Below are 14,770 nucleotides of genomic sequence, written 5' to 3' on the forward strand. Positions count from 1 at the left end.
CCCATCAATAGCCCGTCATTCAGGATTTTATTCTAATCCGTCTTGAGTGGGAATGTGTGAATCCATACCATGAGGGACTACAATTCAGAGAGACATCACCTATTATCTTACTTTTTCCATTGTCAAATGATGCAACTCAAAACATGAATTGCTCTTTCCTAAAGTTGTGGGAGAGTTTTCGGTTCTATTCTCTTTTTGTTTCAAGCTCTCTCCTTTCCCTTACCGTAGATAGCAAGCACCCTCTTAGGAAATGCAAGGAAGTGTATTTGAATTTAATAACTAGAAACAGTTGATGAATCGCCCACATTTTAAATATTTCAGGGGCGCCTGGGTGGCTCAGTGGTTAAAAGCCTCTGCCTCTGCCTTCGGCTCAGGTCATGATCTCAGGGTACTGGGATCAAGCCCCGCACTGGGCTCTCTGCTCATTGGGGAGCCTGCTTCCTCCTCTCTCTCTCTGCCTGCCTCTCTGCCTACTTGTGATCTCTGTCTGTCAAATAAATAAATAAAATGTTTTAAAGAATATTCTATTTCAGAACATATGGGTTTGCTGTGATGGATAAAATATCTAATTTTCAAAAGCAATAGAGCAACAGCACTCTTAAGCATACGATGGGCTAAATTCTTTATCAAAATAAACAGTGGAAAGGAGAGGATGTGAATGAGACAGTTCTCTGAGTGTACATAGTCACAATACGGCAGTACAAAATTTTTTCCCAAATTCTAAAGGATAAGTTAATTCTTCTTAATAAATTTGCTTGTGCTTTCTCTCCGGAAACACAGGTCTTTGTTTTCTCAACAACTGATCAGAATGCAAGTTTGTATCTAGAGTATTTGAATAAAAACTCTTAAGCAGCTCCTGGTTTATGCAGGTGTGGGTTCTTCAAATAGACACAATGCGCAGGCGGAAAGAAATGTTTGGGGAAAGGAATACTAGTAGAATTTTTAACTCCTCTCTATAAAGGGAGGACAGGACAGGTTAAAGAACTTTCAGATTTCTCAAAGCATGAAGAATACTCTGGGTGATAGTTTAAAGAAATTGTACCAGGCTCCATTGCTTAATTAAAACGTGCTTGGGATTCATTTTTCGTGCTGTGTCAAATGTAAGGACTTGCTTTTTTTGTAGCTTTGTAGCTCTGCTTCAGAGCAGGACACTGACGTCCCTGTGTCCCCATCTCCTTACCACCCACACCCTCGTGAAGCCCTAGAGAAAGGATTTCATCCATCCCTCTTATGAAAATGCTGTGCCCCACATTCTGAGTATCTCCACCTTTCCAAACCCTATAGTCTTTCTGTGCCTTCATTTTCCTGTAAGTCATTTTATTTACTCCACAAGTATTTATCAAGCATGTACAAGGGGCTGGATTCTTGACAACATCAATAATTCCTTTCTCTATGCTGCCTTTCTGCACTTCCGTGATGCTAATGCTAACCTCCATTTCTTTTTTTTTAAGATTTTATTTATTTATTTGAAAGATGGAGATTACAAGTAGGCAGAGAGAAAGGGGCGGGGGGTAGCAGACTCCCTGCTGAGCAGAGAGCCCGATGCGGGGCTTGATCCCAAGACCCCGAGACCATGACATCAGTCAGAGGCAGAGGCTTAACCCACTGAGCCACCCAGGTGCCCCCATACCTCCATTTCCGACCTCTTATCCCTGCTCCCACCTTCCCAGTCCACCTTCCCCTGGGCATCAGAACTGTAGCGGCTTCCAAGGCTCCCTGCTTGGATGTCTAACTTTCTATTGCCACAAAGTCTTCCTTAGAGAACTTTATTTTTATAATTCTATTTACAGTAGTTTAAAAGGAGTTTCATAGAAGTGCTGGTCAGAGCCCCTATCTTTTTTTTTTTTTTTTTTAAGATTTTTTATTTATTTTGACAGACAGAAATCACAGGCAGGCAGAGAGGCAGAGAGAGAGGAAAGGAAGCAGGCTCCCTGCTGAGCAGAGAGCACGATGCGGGGCTCGATCCCCAGACCCCGGGATCATGACCTGAGCCGAAGGCAGCGGCTTTAACCCACTGAGCCACCCAGGTGCCCCCAGGGCTCCTATCTTGTCGGTAGGGTATTTGAGTCTGATAACGCCCCCCACAATCTCAAAGCCAACACGTTCGAAACCGAACTCCTATTTCCACATGAAAACTGACTCTCTTCCCTGTCTTGACTTTTTTTCTTAATCCTGGAGGTCATTTTTATTGTGTGTATGGGTGTGTGTATGTATGTGTACGTGTATGTGTGTTTTCTTTTGAAAGTTCTCTTAAATCTGTGCTTTCCTGGTCATTTCCACTGTTTCTGGTTAGCCTCTGTTTTACTTTTCCCATCCTCCCCACTTCTTCATCCCCAACCCTTCCTAGGACTTCAGCCCCAGATTAATCTTCTGAAACAGTACTTTAAGCCTTCCCCAAAAGGACAAAGACACAGTACTCTCCTCTTCAAAATGTTTAGTTAAAAAATCATAACTTTCACCCTCTGGTGTTTAATCTTCAGCATGTGCATTAATCTCAACCCCCCCACACACACACACAAAAGGATGCTTTCAACAAATAATTACGAGAGCCTACTATACACCAGGTCCCATTCTAGGCATTGGCACTTGAGATGTCTCAGTGAGTGAAAACAAGCAAATATTCCCACCCTCATAGAGCTTACATTCTAGCAAGGAGCAGACAGACAGCAAGCAATGAAACTTAATAAGGAAATTATATAGGTCATTATGAAGTGACAAGTGCTATGTAGAAAGAAAAAGTAAAATGGGGTGAGGGGAATTAGGAATGTTTTATGGGAAATATGCAACTTTAAATATGTTTGACATTTGAGCCAAGACAGGAAGGGGGCAAGGGCACGTAGCCCTGTGTATAACTGGGGGCAGAACAATCCAGATGGAGCAGACGGCCAGTGCAAAGGTCCAAAAGCAGAAGCGGTGTGCTTGGTGCGTTTCAGAGACTAGTGGGAGTACCATGAGCAAGGGGAGGTGAGCTCGGCAGGATCACGGATCATTCTAGGGAGTTTGACTTTGACCCTGAGCGAAATAGGGAGTCATTGTATTGTTTTGAGAGGAAAAGTGACACAGTTGTGATTTCCTGTCTGGCTGCTGGGCTGACCAGAGACCGGGTCGAGACTGAAGGGGGCTGAAGACTGCTGCAGTAATCTACATGACAGATGACCCGGGATCGAGACTCGAAACTAGCAGTGGATGGGGAGGAGAGTCAGCAGCTTCTGGATCTATTTTGTTGGTAGCCCCATCACGAATTCCTAAAGAATAGTTTGCGAAGCGGGACGGAAAGAGAAAACCCAGGATGATGCTTATAGCTTTGTGACCGAGCACCTAGAAGGGTAGAGATGCCACCAACTGAGAGCAGGGAGGTTTCCAGATAAAGAAAACGTGGAGAGGAGAATAGAGTTCGGGTTTGGACATGAGGAGTTTTCCATGTCTCCTAGACATGGGAGTGAAGATGAATATCTAAGCCTAAAGTCTGGGCTATAGGATATCGATTTGACATTCATGTACGTGGTAGATGGCATTTTTAAGCCCATTAACTCCATTTATACTTGTTCCTTCCCTTTCCGCATGTGCCTTGTTCCTTCCCACCTCTGCATTTGTTCATGCCATGCCCAATGTCTGCAAGACCTTTGTCCCTGCTCCTAACACATCTACATCCTCCTGCGTCCAACCTGAATCCCATCCGTTCCCACAAAACTGACACCGACCACCCAAAGTGTGCTCTTCCCCTCCCCTCCCCTTTCACATGTGAACATCTCATTTCTCTCCTGAAAACAGGATCTCTTTGAGGACATCTGCTATATGTTCTCATTTATTTTGCATCCCCTGTGGCATTTGGCCCATACTTTGTACCAAGTTGGTGCCAACTGGTACATAAGACTGATTGTTGATGACAAAACTTCAGAAGTTTTGATCTGGTTATTTGCCGTCTCATAAACTTTATCCCTCTATCAGTTACCATGTGGTTATTTGTTAAACTTATTTAAAATAGGTATATTTCTCCTAGGCTTCTTGGCATGCACACAAAGTATGAATGGATGAATCAGATTGAAATCTTCAACTCAAAAGCCCTTCGGGGGAAAAGTGAAGCCGAGCCTGTCTGGAGACAGACAAGGGATCCGGGCTGGACCTCTTCAGCTCCCCCACCTTTCTCTCTCTCAGACCTGTACCCATGCCCACCGTCAATCACCAGCCGTTCCCACTTTTCACTCCACCAGGAATACCCACGTTAGAGTTGGCCCCCACCTGAACAGGAACCCTATGAAGTCCTCCCTGTTATGTGTACCTGTGGTTCTCAAACTTCAGAAAACACTAGAATCACCTGGAGGGCTTATTAAACTATGGTTTGCTGAGCCCCAGCCCTGACGATTCTGATTGAGTACATCTGGAGTAAGGCGTGAGACTCTGCCCATCTAGCAAGTTCCTAGCAGTGCTGGTGCTACTGGTCCAGGGATCACGCTGTGAGGATACCTGGGGTGCCTTCTCTCTTTGACCTCTCTCTCTGGCTTTGCCACCTGTCTTATTCTATTAGTGCTTGAGTCACTCTCCTATCTAGGTTGCTTCCAGGCACACGGGAGCTGTCTCAGCCATGAATCAGGCCACCTGGCCACCACGGATCTCTGGTCTTTATCCTCATCTCAGGGACCGAGAGCCAACCTATGCCCTTGCCGCCAATTTCTTGCTTTATCTTCAGCTTCCTTCCCTCAAACTCTCCCCTTTCCTAAATCTTTAATTCCTTCCTCTGACCTGTTCAAATATCCTCAAGTCCCTGCCATCCATAAATTGAGAGACATAAAAATATAAGCAAACCTCTCTGACCCTGTAGCTCTCTCCAATTATCATCCAATACCTGCTTCCCTTTCTCATTCAAGCATCAAGAAGAAATCTCTATCCCTGTCTTGACCCTTGACCTGGCTTCTAGCTACACTTCCAAAGTTTCTCTTGCTAAAGTTGACATCAACCACTGAACTGAAAGCAGTGGAAGTTCTGCTGTCCTTATCTTCCTGGACCACTCGCTCCTGCCTTTCATGCTTTTCCCTTCTTTCTTGAAATCTCTTCCCCTGAATTCTGTGGAAGCCTTATTCCGCTGGGTTTTCCTGGTGCTTCTCCAACTGTTTCTTCACATTATCTTCTTCATTTCTCTCTTCCTCCTCTGACAATGCTTCAAATGTGGATGTTGCCCAGGCTTTCATCTGTAACTTCCATCTTTACCCCAGAGCTTCCCCAACCAGTGTGTTGGGAGTTGGCGTTAGAGGAGTTCCCAAGATGTCGATCCGCTGGGGCCTTGGGAACAGCCTGGCCTGCTTCTCCCAGTGTACGAGACACCTGGTATTGTTCCTATGTGTGCCATCATGTGACCAACCTTTACTCCCCCAGGTAATTCTATCCTCTTTCCTGGTTTCACTACCAGCACATCATGTTGGCTCCAAAACTTACATACCCAGACCAATTCCATGGGGGAAAATTCGAGAATCACCCTTGAATCTTCCCTTTTCTTTCTCTCCCACACAGAAATAACTTTCAAATGTCTGCTGCTTGCCCTCCTGTCTCCCACTACTCAGAACCCATTATCTCCTGCAGTGGGGAGGGTTCAGTGGCTCAGTCGGTTAAGCATCAGACTCTTGATTTCAGCTCAGGTCATGATCCCAGGGTCATGAGACTGAGCCCCATATTGAGCTCTGTGCTCAGCATGGAGTTTGCTTAAGATTCTCTCTCTCCCTCATCTCCCATCCCTCCCTCTCTAAAAAAACAAAAAACAAAACAAAGATGACAACAAAAATGAACCTATTATCTCTTGCATGAATTCTTCTAGAACCCTCCTGACTGATCTCCCTGTGGCTTTGTGATTCGTAAATCCACCCCCTACACAGCTGCCAGAAAAGTCTATCTAAAATGCAAATCGAACCACACTAGAGACTTAAAAGCTTCCAGTGACTCATTACCCACAGGATGAAGTCCAAACTCCTTTGCCCACCAGAAACTCCACGACTGAGCCTATTTGTTTCCTCTTTCAGCCTCACTTCCTCCATCACACATCTTGCTTGATTTCTGCCTTCAGGACTTTGCCCCTGAGGTCCTCGATGCCTAGAATGTTCTTGCCCACTTTACCATCAGCCTCCCCAGTCCCTCCCCACCCTCACAGGGAATTGACACGTCTATGTTTTCCAGAATGTCCTAGGCATAATTCTGTTGTTGCCCTGAGCACCCTTGCATTGAAATTATCTCCTAAGTTTCTATCTCCCACTAGATAGCAAATTCTTTCATATCCCCAGTTCGGACGCCATGCCTGACACATAGAAAATACTTCGATAGGGCGCCTGGGTGGCTCAGTGGGTTAAGCCGCTGCCTTCGGCTCAGGTCATGATCTCAGGGTCCTGGGATCAAGTCCCGCATCGGGCTCTCTGCTCAGCAGGGAGCCTGCTTCCCTCTCTCTCTCTGCCTGCCTCTCCGACTACTTGTGATTTCTCTCTGTCAAATAAATAAATAAAATCTTTAAAAAAAAAAAAAGAAAAGAAAATACTTCGATAAATCACCAATGGGTAAATGTGGCCTTAGGCTTCTCCAAAAAGGAAAGTATCCCATACATTCTAGAGGCAGCACCTAGATTCCTTCAGAACAAACATAAAGTCCTCAAGCTTTAAACTGGAGGCCAATTTGAAAGAATTGGCCTTTCATTAAAAGATATTTCATTCTTTCATTAAAAGATATTTAGACCAAAATTAGGTCCTGTTGAACTTAGACCCGAGGGACCATTCAAATAACTTTATTTTTGTGAAATCAGGTTTCTATGTGGCTTTATTTGAGCTAAATAATACGTTGCCTTGGAACCTCCATTTTTTCCCCCCTCTTTCATTTTATCCAGGCATCTTGTATAAAACTTGGTAGTTCAGGATATTTTCACATGGCCATCTTAAAAATCTCTCACATGGCTGCAGAGAGATTTTATGGACAAAAAAGCTGGGTCTAAGAGGTTGTGGTCCTCTCCTATCCATGCACAGAGGAACACATGGTCATGGAGGCACTGACCACTGAGCCTCCTCCCTCCAATGGGTTCCTCGGCCTCAGGTTTGGGCTGTGTTTCTTTCCTTTCTTCCTGCCTTTTATTCTCTTTGTAGTGAAGTTTGACTCAGAAGCCAAATATATCCTAGAATATCCACAAATTTAACCAGATCTAAGAATTTTTTTGGTAACATGCCCACGCATATACGTGTGACTACCTTTCGCCATGCGTACTGATGTTGAATTCTGTACCAGCTGAAATCGCTAGTGGGTACAACAGCTCAGTTAAAATGAACTGAAACCATCCAACCTACTATGGAACCATGATCTCAGAGTTAGAAAGTATCTTCTAGTTCCTGCCGTTCAGCTGCAATTCAGTGCTTGAATGCTTCTGTAGTTGTCCAAACAGAAGGTTCCCCTGTTGTTGCTTGACTGTCCTCCGTGACAAGGAGTGCACCATCCCTAAGAGCAGTGTTGCCAATTTCAGAATCTTGGGGGAAATTTCTTCTCTATAGTCTGTTATCGCTCTGTTAATTTCATCACTGTCAAAATAGCAAATGTTCCCAGTTATTAGAGCTACAATCCAACCTAAATCTGGATCCCAACTTCATTGCTTATTAGCAGCTATGAGACAATGGCAAATAATTCAGCCCCAGACCTCAGTCTCTTCATTCATAAAATGGATCAAATGAAATAATACAGGTAAATTAAGGAGCATACTAGTATGTTTGCTAAGTACTCAATAAATATTTGTTAAGTCATGAATGTCTCTTCCCTTATCCTTAGGCTAGTTTCAAAGCAGCAACTCTCCGTGTTGAAAGACTGTATTTTCAGGCGCCTGGGTGGGTTAAAGCCTCTGCCTTCAGCTCAGGTCATGATCCCAGAGTCCTGGGATCGAGCCCCACATTGGGCTCTCTGCTCAGCAGGGGACCTCCTTCCCCCTCTCTCTCTGCCTGCCTTTCTGCCTACTTGTGATCTCTGTCAAATAAATAAATAAAATCTTTTAAAAAGAAAGACTGTATTTTCAATAATAAAAACTGCTTAATTTGGTGCAGTAAACAGAAACAGCTGGCTTTCCTCTTAGGAACATAATCTTAACGCAGTCTGGTTGACCAGCACACCCTCATCAGTCTGGTTGACCAGCTCACCCGCATCAGGTAGGAATATGATATGGCAGGAATGCTGTCACTCTGTAAACTGAATCATGCAAATCGAACTTTTGCATCAGGTAGTAAGAAGCATTATTTCAAGGTGCATCCGATTCCTCATCTTGCAACTGAAGCATAAACTGTAAGCCTTCCTGGAATAAATCTTGACAAATCAGGATACAAAAACAGAGACATCTGAAGAGTTGTTGTGTAGAAGGTGGAAGGGGGTGGGGGTGTTCCAGGTAAGTAGAGCTTGGCCAAGTTTCTATCAAAGAAAGTGACTAAGTGACTTCTACTGAAGCCTCTTCAGATTCAAGAAGTCTGTCATTCTTATGAGCAAACCGCACCACAATGATGAGTCCTTGAATACATCCCCTGGGGAGGTTAACCTATCATTTCATCCACCTTTGATCATTGGTTCCATTTGCTTAAGTCCCAGGAGACTACAGCAAACGTGTGTATCAAGGCGTACGAGTGAAGCACACAGTCAAAGATCTACTGGCAGAAAAACGATCCAGGCAGACAAGTAACTCAAGATTCAATGTAAGTCTCAATTTAATTCATTCTAAAGTCTTTGAGAGCCGAAGTCCTCTTTCAAGGTTAGTTATTCCCCTCTCCCTTCTCTAGACACCGGGTCTCCCTTCTCCAGTCTGATGTTAAGTGTCATCGACATGTTATTCTAGATCTGGTAGAGACAGCTTAGAAAAAGCCTCTCTGCAGCATGCAGAATCGGATTAAAACATTCTAGTTGCAGAGTTAGAAAGGATCTTCTAGTTCCTGAAGCCTCTGCCTACCCTCCATGTCTTCCTGAATAGCTCCGCCCTGCTTCAGATGTTTCAGGAGTTGCACCCAGATCTCCAAAACTGAATCTAGAGTGGGAGTAGTGGTTGGCTACCAAGATGGGTTTGTGATTGCTTAGTCTGTTGATAACATGTAGCCACATGAACGTCATGTGTCGTCGCGTGTTGCTGGGTGCAGGACACAAGAGCAAACATGGTAAGCATGTACAGCATCGAGAACAGGGGCTGGCATAGAAGGCAATGATTCTTGGGGGCAGGCGGCTCTGCTCAAAATGTGGGCTCACGGTTCAACACCGCTCCACAATCAAACTGCCGGGATGCATTTCAAGTGAACCAACTCCAGATTTTATTTCCTCCCACCCAAGAACTTTTATTGCACATCTTCTGTCTTCCTTTATTTTTTTTTAAGTTTTTATTTATTTATTTGACAGACAGAGATCACAGGTAAGAAGAGAGGCAGGCAGAGAGAGGAAGGGAAGCAGGCTCCCTGCTGAACAGAGAGCCCGATGCGGGGTTCGATCCCAGGACCCTGGGATCACGACCTGAGCCGAGGGCAGAGGCTTTAACCCACTGAGCCACCCAGGTGCTCCTGTCTTCCTTTATTTTAAAGCACCTCCTCTCTTCTAGTTCAACAAATGAGTTGATAAAAATACAATTGGAGTAATTTGCTCCTTGTCTGTTTCTAGCGCAGTGTTTCTTCTGTCCGCTCAGAAGTCATGGGGGTGTGCGTTTCAAATATCCATACCAATTTGGTCTCTTGAGGGAGAGAAAGGAGGGGATTCAAACTTATTTTTTTAGATTTTATTTATTTATTTGAGAGAGAGAGCATGAGCAGAGGGGGGAAGGGCAGAGGCAGAGGGAGAAGGAGACTCCCCGCTGAGCAGGGATTGATCCCAGGACCCTGAGGTCGTGATCCAAACCAAAGGCAGATGCTTAACCACCTGAGCCACCCAGGCACCTGAGAGAGGGAATTCAGAGGCTATTCCAAAGGAACCACAGCTCTGTGGAAGTAACGTGGATTGGCCACAGCTACAGCCAAAATTGTGAGATCTAAGTACGTTCCAGTCATGGTGTCAATGGGGAAGGCAAGAATCACAGATCAAAGTCGTAGTCAAGGAACAGATATTGTATCTGCCCAGTGTGAGTGAGCTCTCACTCACCCCTTGGCATCATTGTCAATACATCATTCAGTGACAAGGCACAAGGCCAAACAGAATTACAGAAAAAGACAAGAAAGCATAGTATTTCTAAATGGGAGCCATAACTATATTCTTCTTTGAAAAATTACCTAACATCTTTTGCTTAAGATCTGTGACTATCACATAATATGTGTTCATTATTTTTTTTGACATTTCACTCTTTCAGAGATGTAACAATATAAACATAATTCATAATAGGCCATATTGTTTATTTTTTTTTTAATTGCAGATTCTAGGTCTCTGTCCCATGTCTTATTAATGTAGAGATTTTGAATGGGAGCCAGAGAATGATCATTTTTAACCTACTCCTTGGGTGATTCCTTTGCACATCTGAGTTTGAGAACTTGACCAGAGAGCGAAGAACAGAGGTTTAAGCCTCACACAGCCAGCATTCTTATCTCTACCCGGATCACAGTTTGTTGAGCTACTGTTGTGGGCCCAGTGACACTGACAATGTTAAAGTGAAAAGGAGACCAAAATCTGTGTTCAAAAAATACAAGACCGCATAACAAACTCTAGACTAAAGACAAAGGACCAGGCAGCACAGCCATGTGATATGGGGAGTATGGTACTATTTGCATAAAGACAGTTTAAAGTGCACTTCCCTGTGTTGTCACATTGGATGGACACACTAGTCCTGTGAAATTGATATTTACACGGTTTCCCATTTTACAGATGGAAACATTGAGAAGAAGAAGAGGCAGGAAGTGATGGTTCTCAGGTTGCACAGTTAGCAGGTGGCAGGTCTTCTGGCTCCCAATTCAATATTCCTTTAAAAGGGACAGATTGATGCGGACTGTGTCGAACAATCTGTGATTCATGCTGCCTTAGTCCCTTTGGGCGCTATAACAAAATACCACAGATGGGGTGGCTTCTAAGAAGCGAGCATTTATCTCTCACAGCTCCGGAAGCTGGAAGTCCAAGTTCTGGGGGCCAACATGGCCAGATTCTGATGAGGACCCTCTTCTGGGTTGCAGACTGCTGACTTCTGATTACACCCCTACTTGGAGGAAGGGCCTAAGGAGCTCTCTCAGGGCTCTTTCATAAGAGCACTAATACCATTCATGATGGTTCCCCCTCATGACCTACTCAGCTCCCAGAGTCTCCAGCTCCTAATATCATCATGCTCCGGGTTTGGATTTCAACATGGATTTTGGAAAGACATGAACATTCAGACCGTAGCCCATGCAAACAAGGAAATTAAAACACAGGAAAATATATCGTGTAGAAAGAACTTGCAGAATAAGAAAGGTACAAACCCACCCTAACTATGGTACTCATTCTCGGGAACCAAGTGCATGGGCAACATGAACTTAACTTTGTCTACAGGTTCATATATATTACCTGAGATCTCAACACTCATGTCTTACTCTCAGCCTTGCTCCAATGCCCTGTTAAACTCAGGTAATTAAATGCATATTTTCCCAAAATATGGTTATTTGGGCTCACGGTGTCTCCATTATAAATTGATTTTACCATCCACCTGTTAACCATTATTCTAGAAGATCTAAATATCTCAAGAAGGACACCATATTCCTAGGAAGACCTGTTTCCATCCTTGTGCAAGTGCAACCTGGTGAGCAGAAATCATGGAGAATCAGGTTGCTGGGGGGCACTCGGGGTTCTAATCACATGGGTAATACTGAACCTCCCTTCTCTTTTTCATGCCAGTGTCCAGGCAACAGTGAGTTGAATGTCTTAAACAAGTTCAGATGGGAAGCAATCCTTAGGCATTTAAACTTTGCTACTGACAGCTCGGGTAATAACAAATGAGAGGCCACCTTGAGAAGACTGGAGACCCAGAGCTGTATGGTAATACAGCTCTGTCATATAGAGCATTCTAGGCCAAGGGCCCAAATCCTGGAACCTGTACATGTTCCTTTCTATGGCAAAGTCGATGATTCAGCTAAGGAACTTCAGAGGAGGGACCTACCCTAGTTTATCCAAGGAGATACTACCTTGCCTTACGTTGAATGCTAGCACCTGCCCCTCATGAGAGAGGCTTTGAGAGAGAGACATAAATGGCACAGAGGAGAAGACACACAAAACAGCAAGGGGCAGGGAAGTCAGGAGGCAGAGGTTGGAGTCACACAGACACAAGCCCAGGAATGCGGGCAGCCACAGAAAGCCGGAGGATGCAAAGGGAGCCCAGCCCTTGAGTCCCACAGGGAGCCCAGCCCTGCCAACACGGTCACTTGGGCTCCCGGCTCCCAGAACCATACAGATAGATATTTCAGTTTCTTTAAGCCACCCGGATTGTGGCAATGTCTCACAGGAGACCTAGGAAGTCAACACACATATATGATGGAAAGTAAGTCCCTCCGGATACGTCTTCTTGAGGAAGTATCTACTGATGCCCAAGTTGGTGCTCTACTCTCTGTGACAACACTTCGACAAGCTTACACAGGCTGTGCTAATGCATCTTTACCACACTTTCCTTCCAGAACATCTGTTTTTGATACCATGAAATATTTTTCACATCTTTGCAGTAGGAATCAAAAGGAGAGAAATCCCTTTCACCGAAGAGATTTTCACCAAAGACTGGACTTAAAACCACTTCTGTACATCCTCGCCATGAGCCTGTGGTTTCACACTATTACTGTGGACATCTGGTTTTAAGTCGTGGTTTTTCTCTTCCTTTTTCAGCTTTTTCTGTGTTATTCTTTACCATACTACTCGATCTTCAATCAGAATATTTAAAATATGAGCCATTCACCCACAGCTAGTACCAAAAATATATATGTGTATATACCTAATAGACTTTTGATGTAGATTTTTGTTACATGCTTTTTTTCAATTACATGATTTCAGGTGGGCTTCATAAAAGCAAATCATTGAAAAAGTCTAATAACATCACAAAATTCAGTGAACTCTCGGTTATCTATAGTAAAAAACAAAAAGGGATAACAAGAGGAAGCAATGAGGCTAATAGCCACAATTTTTTCATTTTTCTTTGAAATTGAGTGAATGATTTGCAGGCTCTTGAGCTTTCTAATCAAGTTTTTCTTAAGCTATCATAAAGATTCGTTTAAAATCATTGAGTACACAACAGCTGGCATGAGGGTAGAAATTTTAACTTACAAAGTAGGAAATAGAGATCAGTCTGGAGTAAAAATTATTATCAGCACAGGGGTTTACAGGGCACTGTGGAGGACATACCGATGAGCCTGGGATCAGCGTCTGTTGTTCAGTTTCTTTGATTGGTTTATGGGCATGCTAATAACTATTGCCCATTCATCAAAATGCTATAGTGAGGAACAATAAGGAATAGACAGGAAAGTTATTTGAGATTAATATTCTACATAAACATGAAGGAAAATACCTGAAGTTTTCTAGGTTGTTTGGGAAGGCCTGAACTGAAGAACATGTTAAGACAAGACAGCCCAAGTGGGAAATATGTTTGGATTATATCAGTCTTAAATTATAAATATTATATACACGTACAGACCGAAAGTTAGCTGTTTCCGTTGTCATGATTCTTTTACATCAACCTCGATTGTTTGCTTTCCAAGTCATAACGACTTTCCTCTTCTCTATTTTCCTAAATCATTACACTTAAATTAGCTGCTGAAATCTCCATGCCAAGAACACATAAAATAGAGCCATATTGTCAGCTGGGTTGTCTTGGTTAATAATATTTCCTAATTATTTCTGGAAGGAAAACATTGTAAACACAGAAAGAAGCATGACAACAGTAACTATTGATGGAAGAATTTGGAGGAACAGCAGGCAAATGGGTGCCATATAGTGCATTTATGGCCTAGAGTAATTGAAAGTGTTTGATCTTTTGTTGAGAGATGGCGAAACTCTGTAAGGCAGATGTGTGTTGCCAAGCTCCGTCCGTAACTGTCTGCCTCTCTATCAACACTGCTGGCTACAGGTCTGTTTGTTACATACCCAGCTGCTGTTTTGCAGCTCCAATTAATAGGCACACGTCAGTCACCACCGAGTGCAAACACGGTGATGTCCGTATCTGCAGTTTGCATTTGGATTTCTCGTGAAGCGTTTAAAAGAAGTAAGGCAATTGGCAACTATATATTATAGCAGCTCAAGGTGCTCTGATTCCTCTGAAGCTTTGAAAAACACATGCAAGACATCTTTTCTGCACCAAAAGTAAAGGCTCCTTTCTCAGTCTGTTTTAACCCTTCCTTCTGGCTCGAAGTGATCATGGGCAGCTCCTTTCTTCTCACTGGGCCTCAGAGCCCTTGTGAATAGAAGCAGAGAGTTAGGTTCTTCCCATCTCAGGGCTCAGTTTGCCTTGATAGCTTTTCCTGACCTCAGAACATGTTCCACCCACTGCCAACCCTATCCCCAACTTCCAAGGCCAAGCTGAAGCCCTCTCTGTTCTGAGAAAGATGAGTCACCTTTCCGCTAGTTCAAATAGAACTTTGCAGATTGAGTTTTCAAGGGAAATGAGGAGCAGAGAAATCACAGAAAGCACGAGGCCGATTATGGAGAGCACAAATGTTCTGACACTAACTTAATGTCTAGTCGAAGATGGTATGGGTGGCACCACAGAGATGACTTCGAAGCCTGGGTCTCCTCCTGTCACCTCAGTTCTCTCTGGGATAGATAAGAATTCTTACTAATGATAGTTATCATTTATCGTTAGGCTCTGATAGAGGGACTT

General features: G+C 43.7%; 1 protein-coding gene across 1 annotated transcript in view; it reads left to right on the forward strand.

Annotated features, from left to right (window-relative positions):
- POU2AF2 (POU class 2 homeobox associating factor 2) overlaps positions 1–14,770 on the forward strand; it is a 49,064-nt gene that overhangs the window by 16,825 nt on the left and 17,469 nt on the right. The window contains exon 6 of the mRNA XM_082748997.1: positions 8,575–8,684. Within this exon, the coding sequence (XP_082605123.1) occupies positions 8,575–8,684 (110 nt within the window). The remainder of the gene's footprint in view (positions 1–8,574; positions 8,685–14,770) is intronic.

This window comes from Mustela nivalis (genome assembly GCF_964662115.1).
Source record: "Mustela nivalis genome assembly, chromosome: 9".
In the NCBI taxonomy this organism is placed as follows: Eukaryota; Metazoa; Chordata; class Mammalia; order Carnivora; family Mustelidae; genus Mustela; species Mustela nivalis.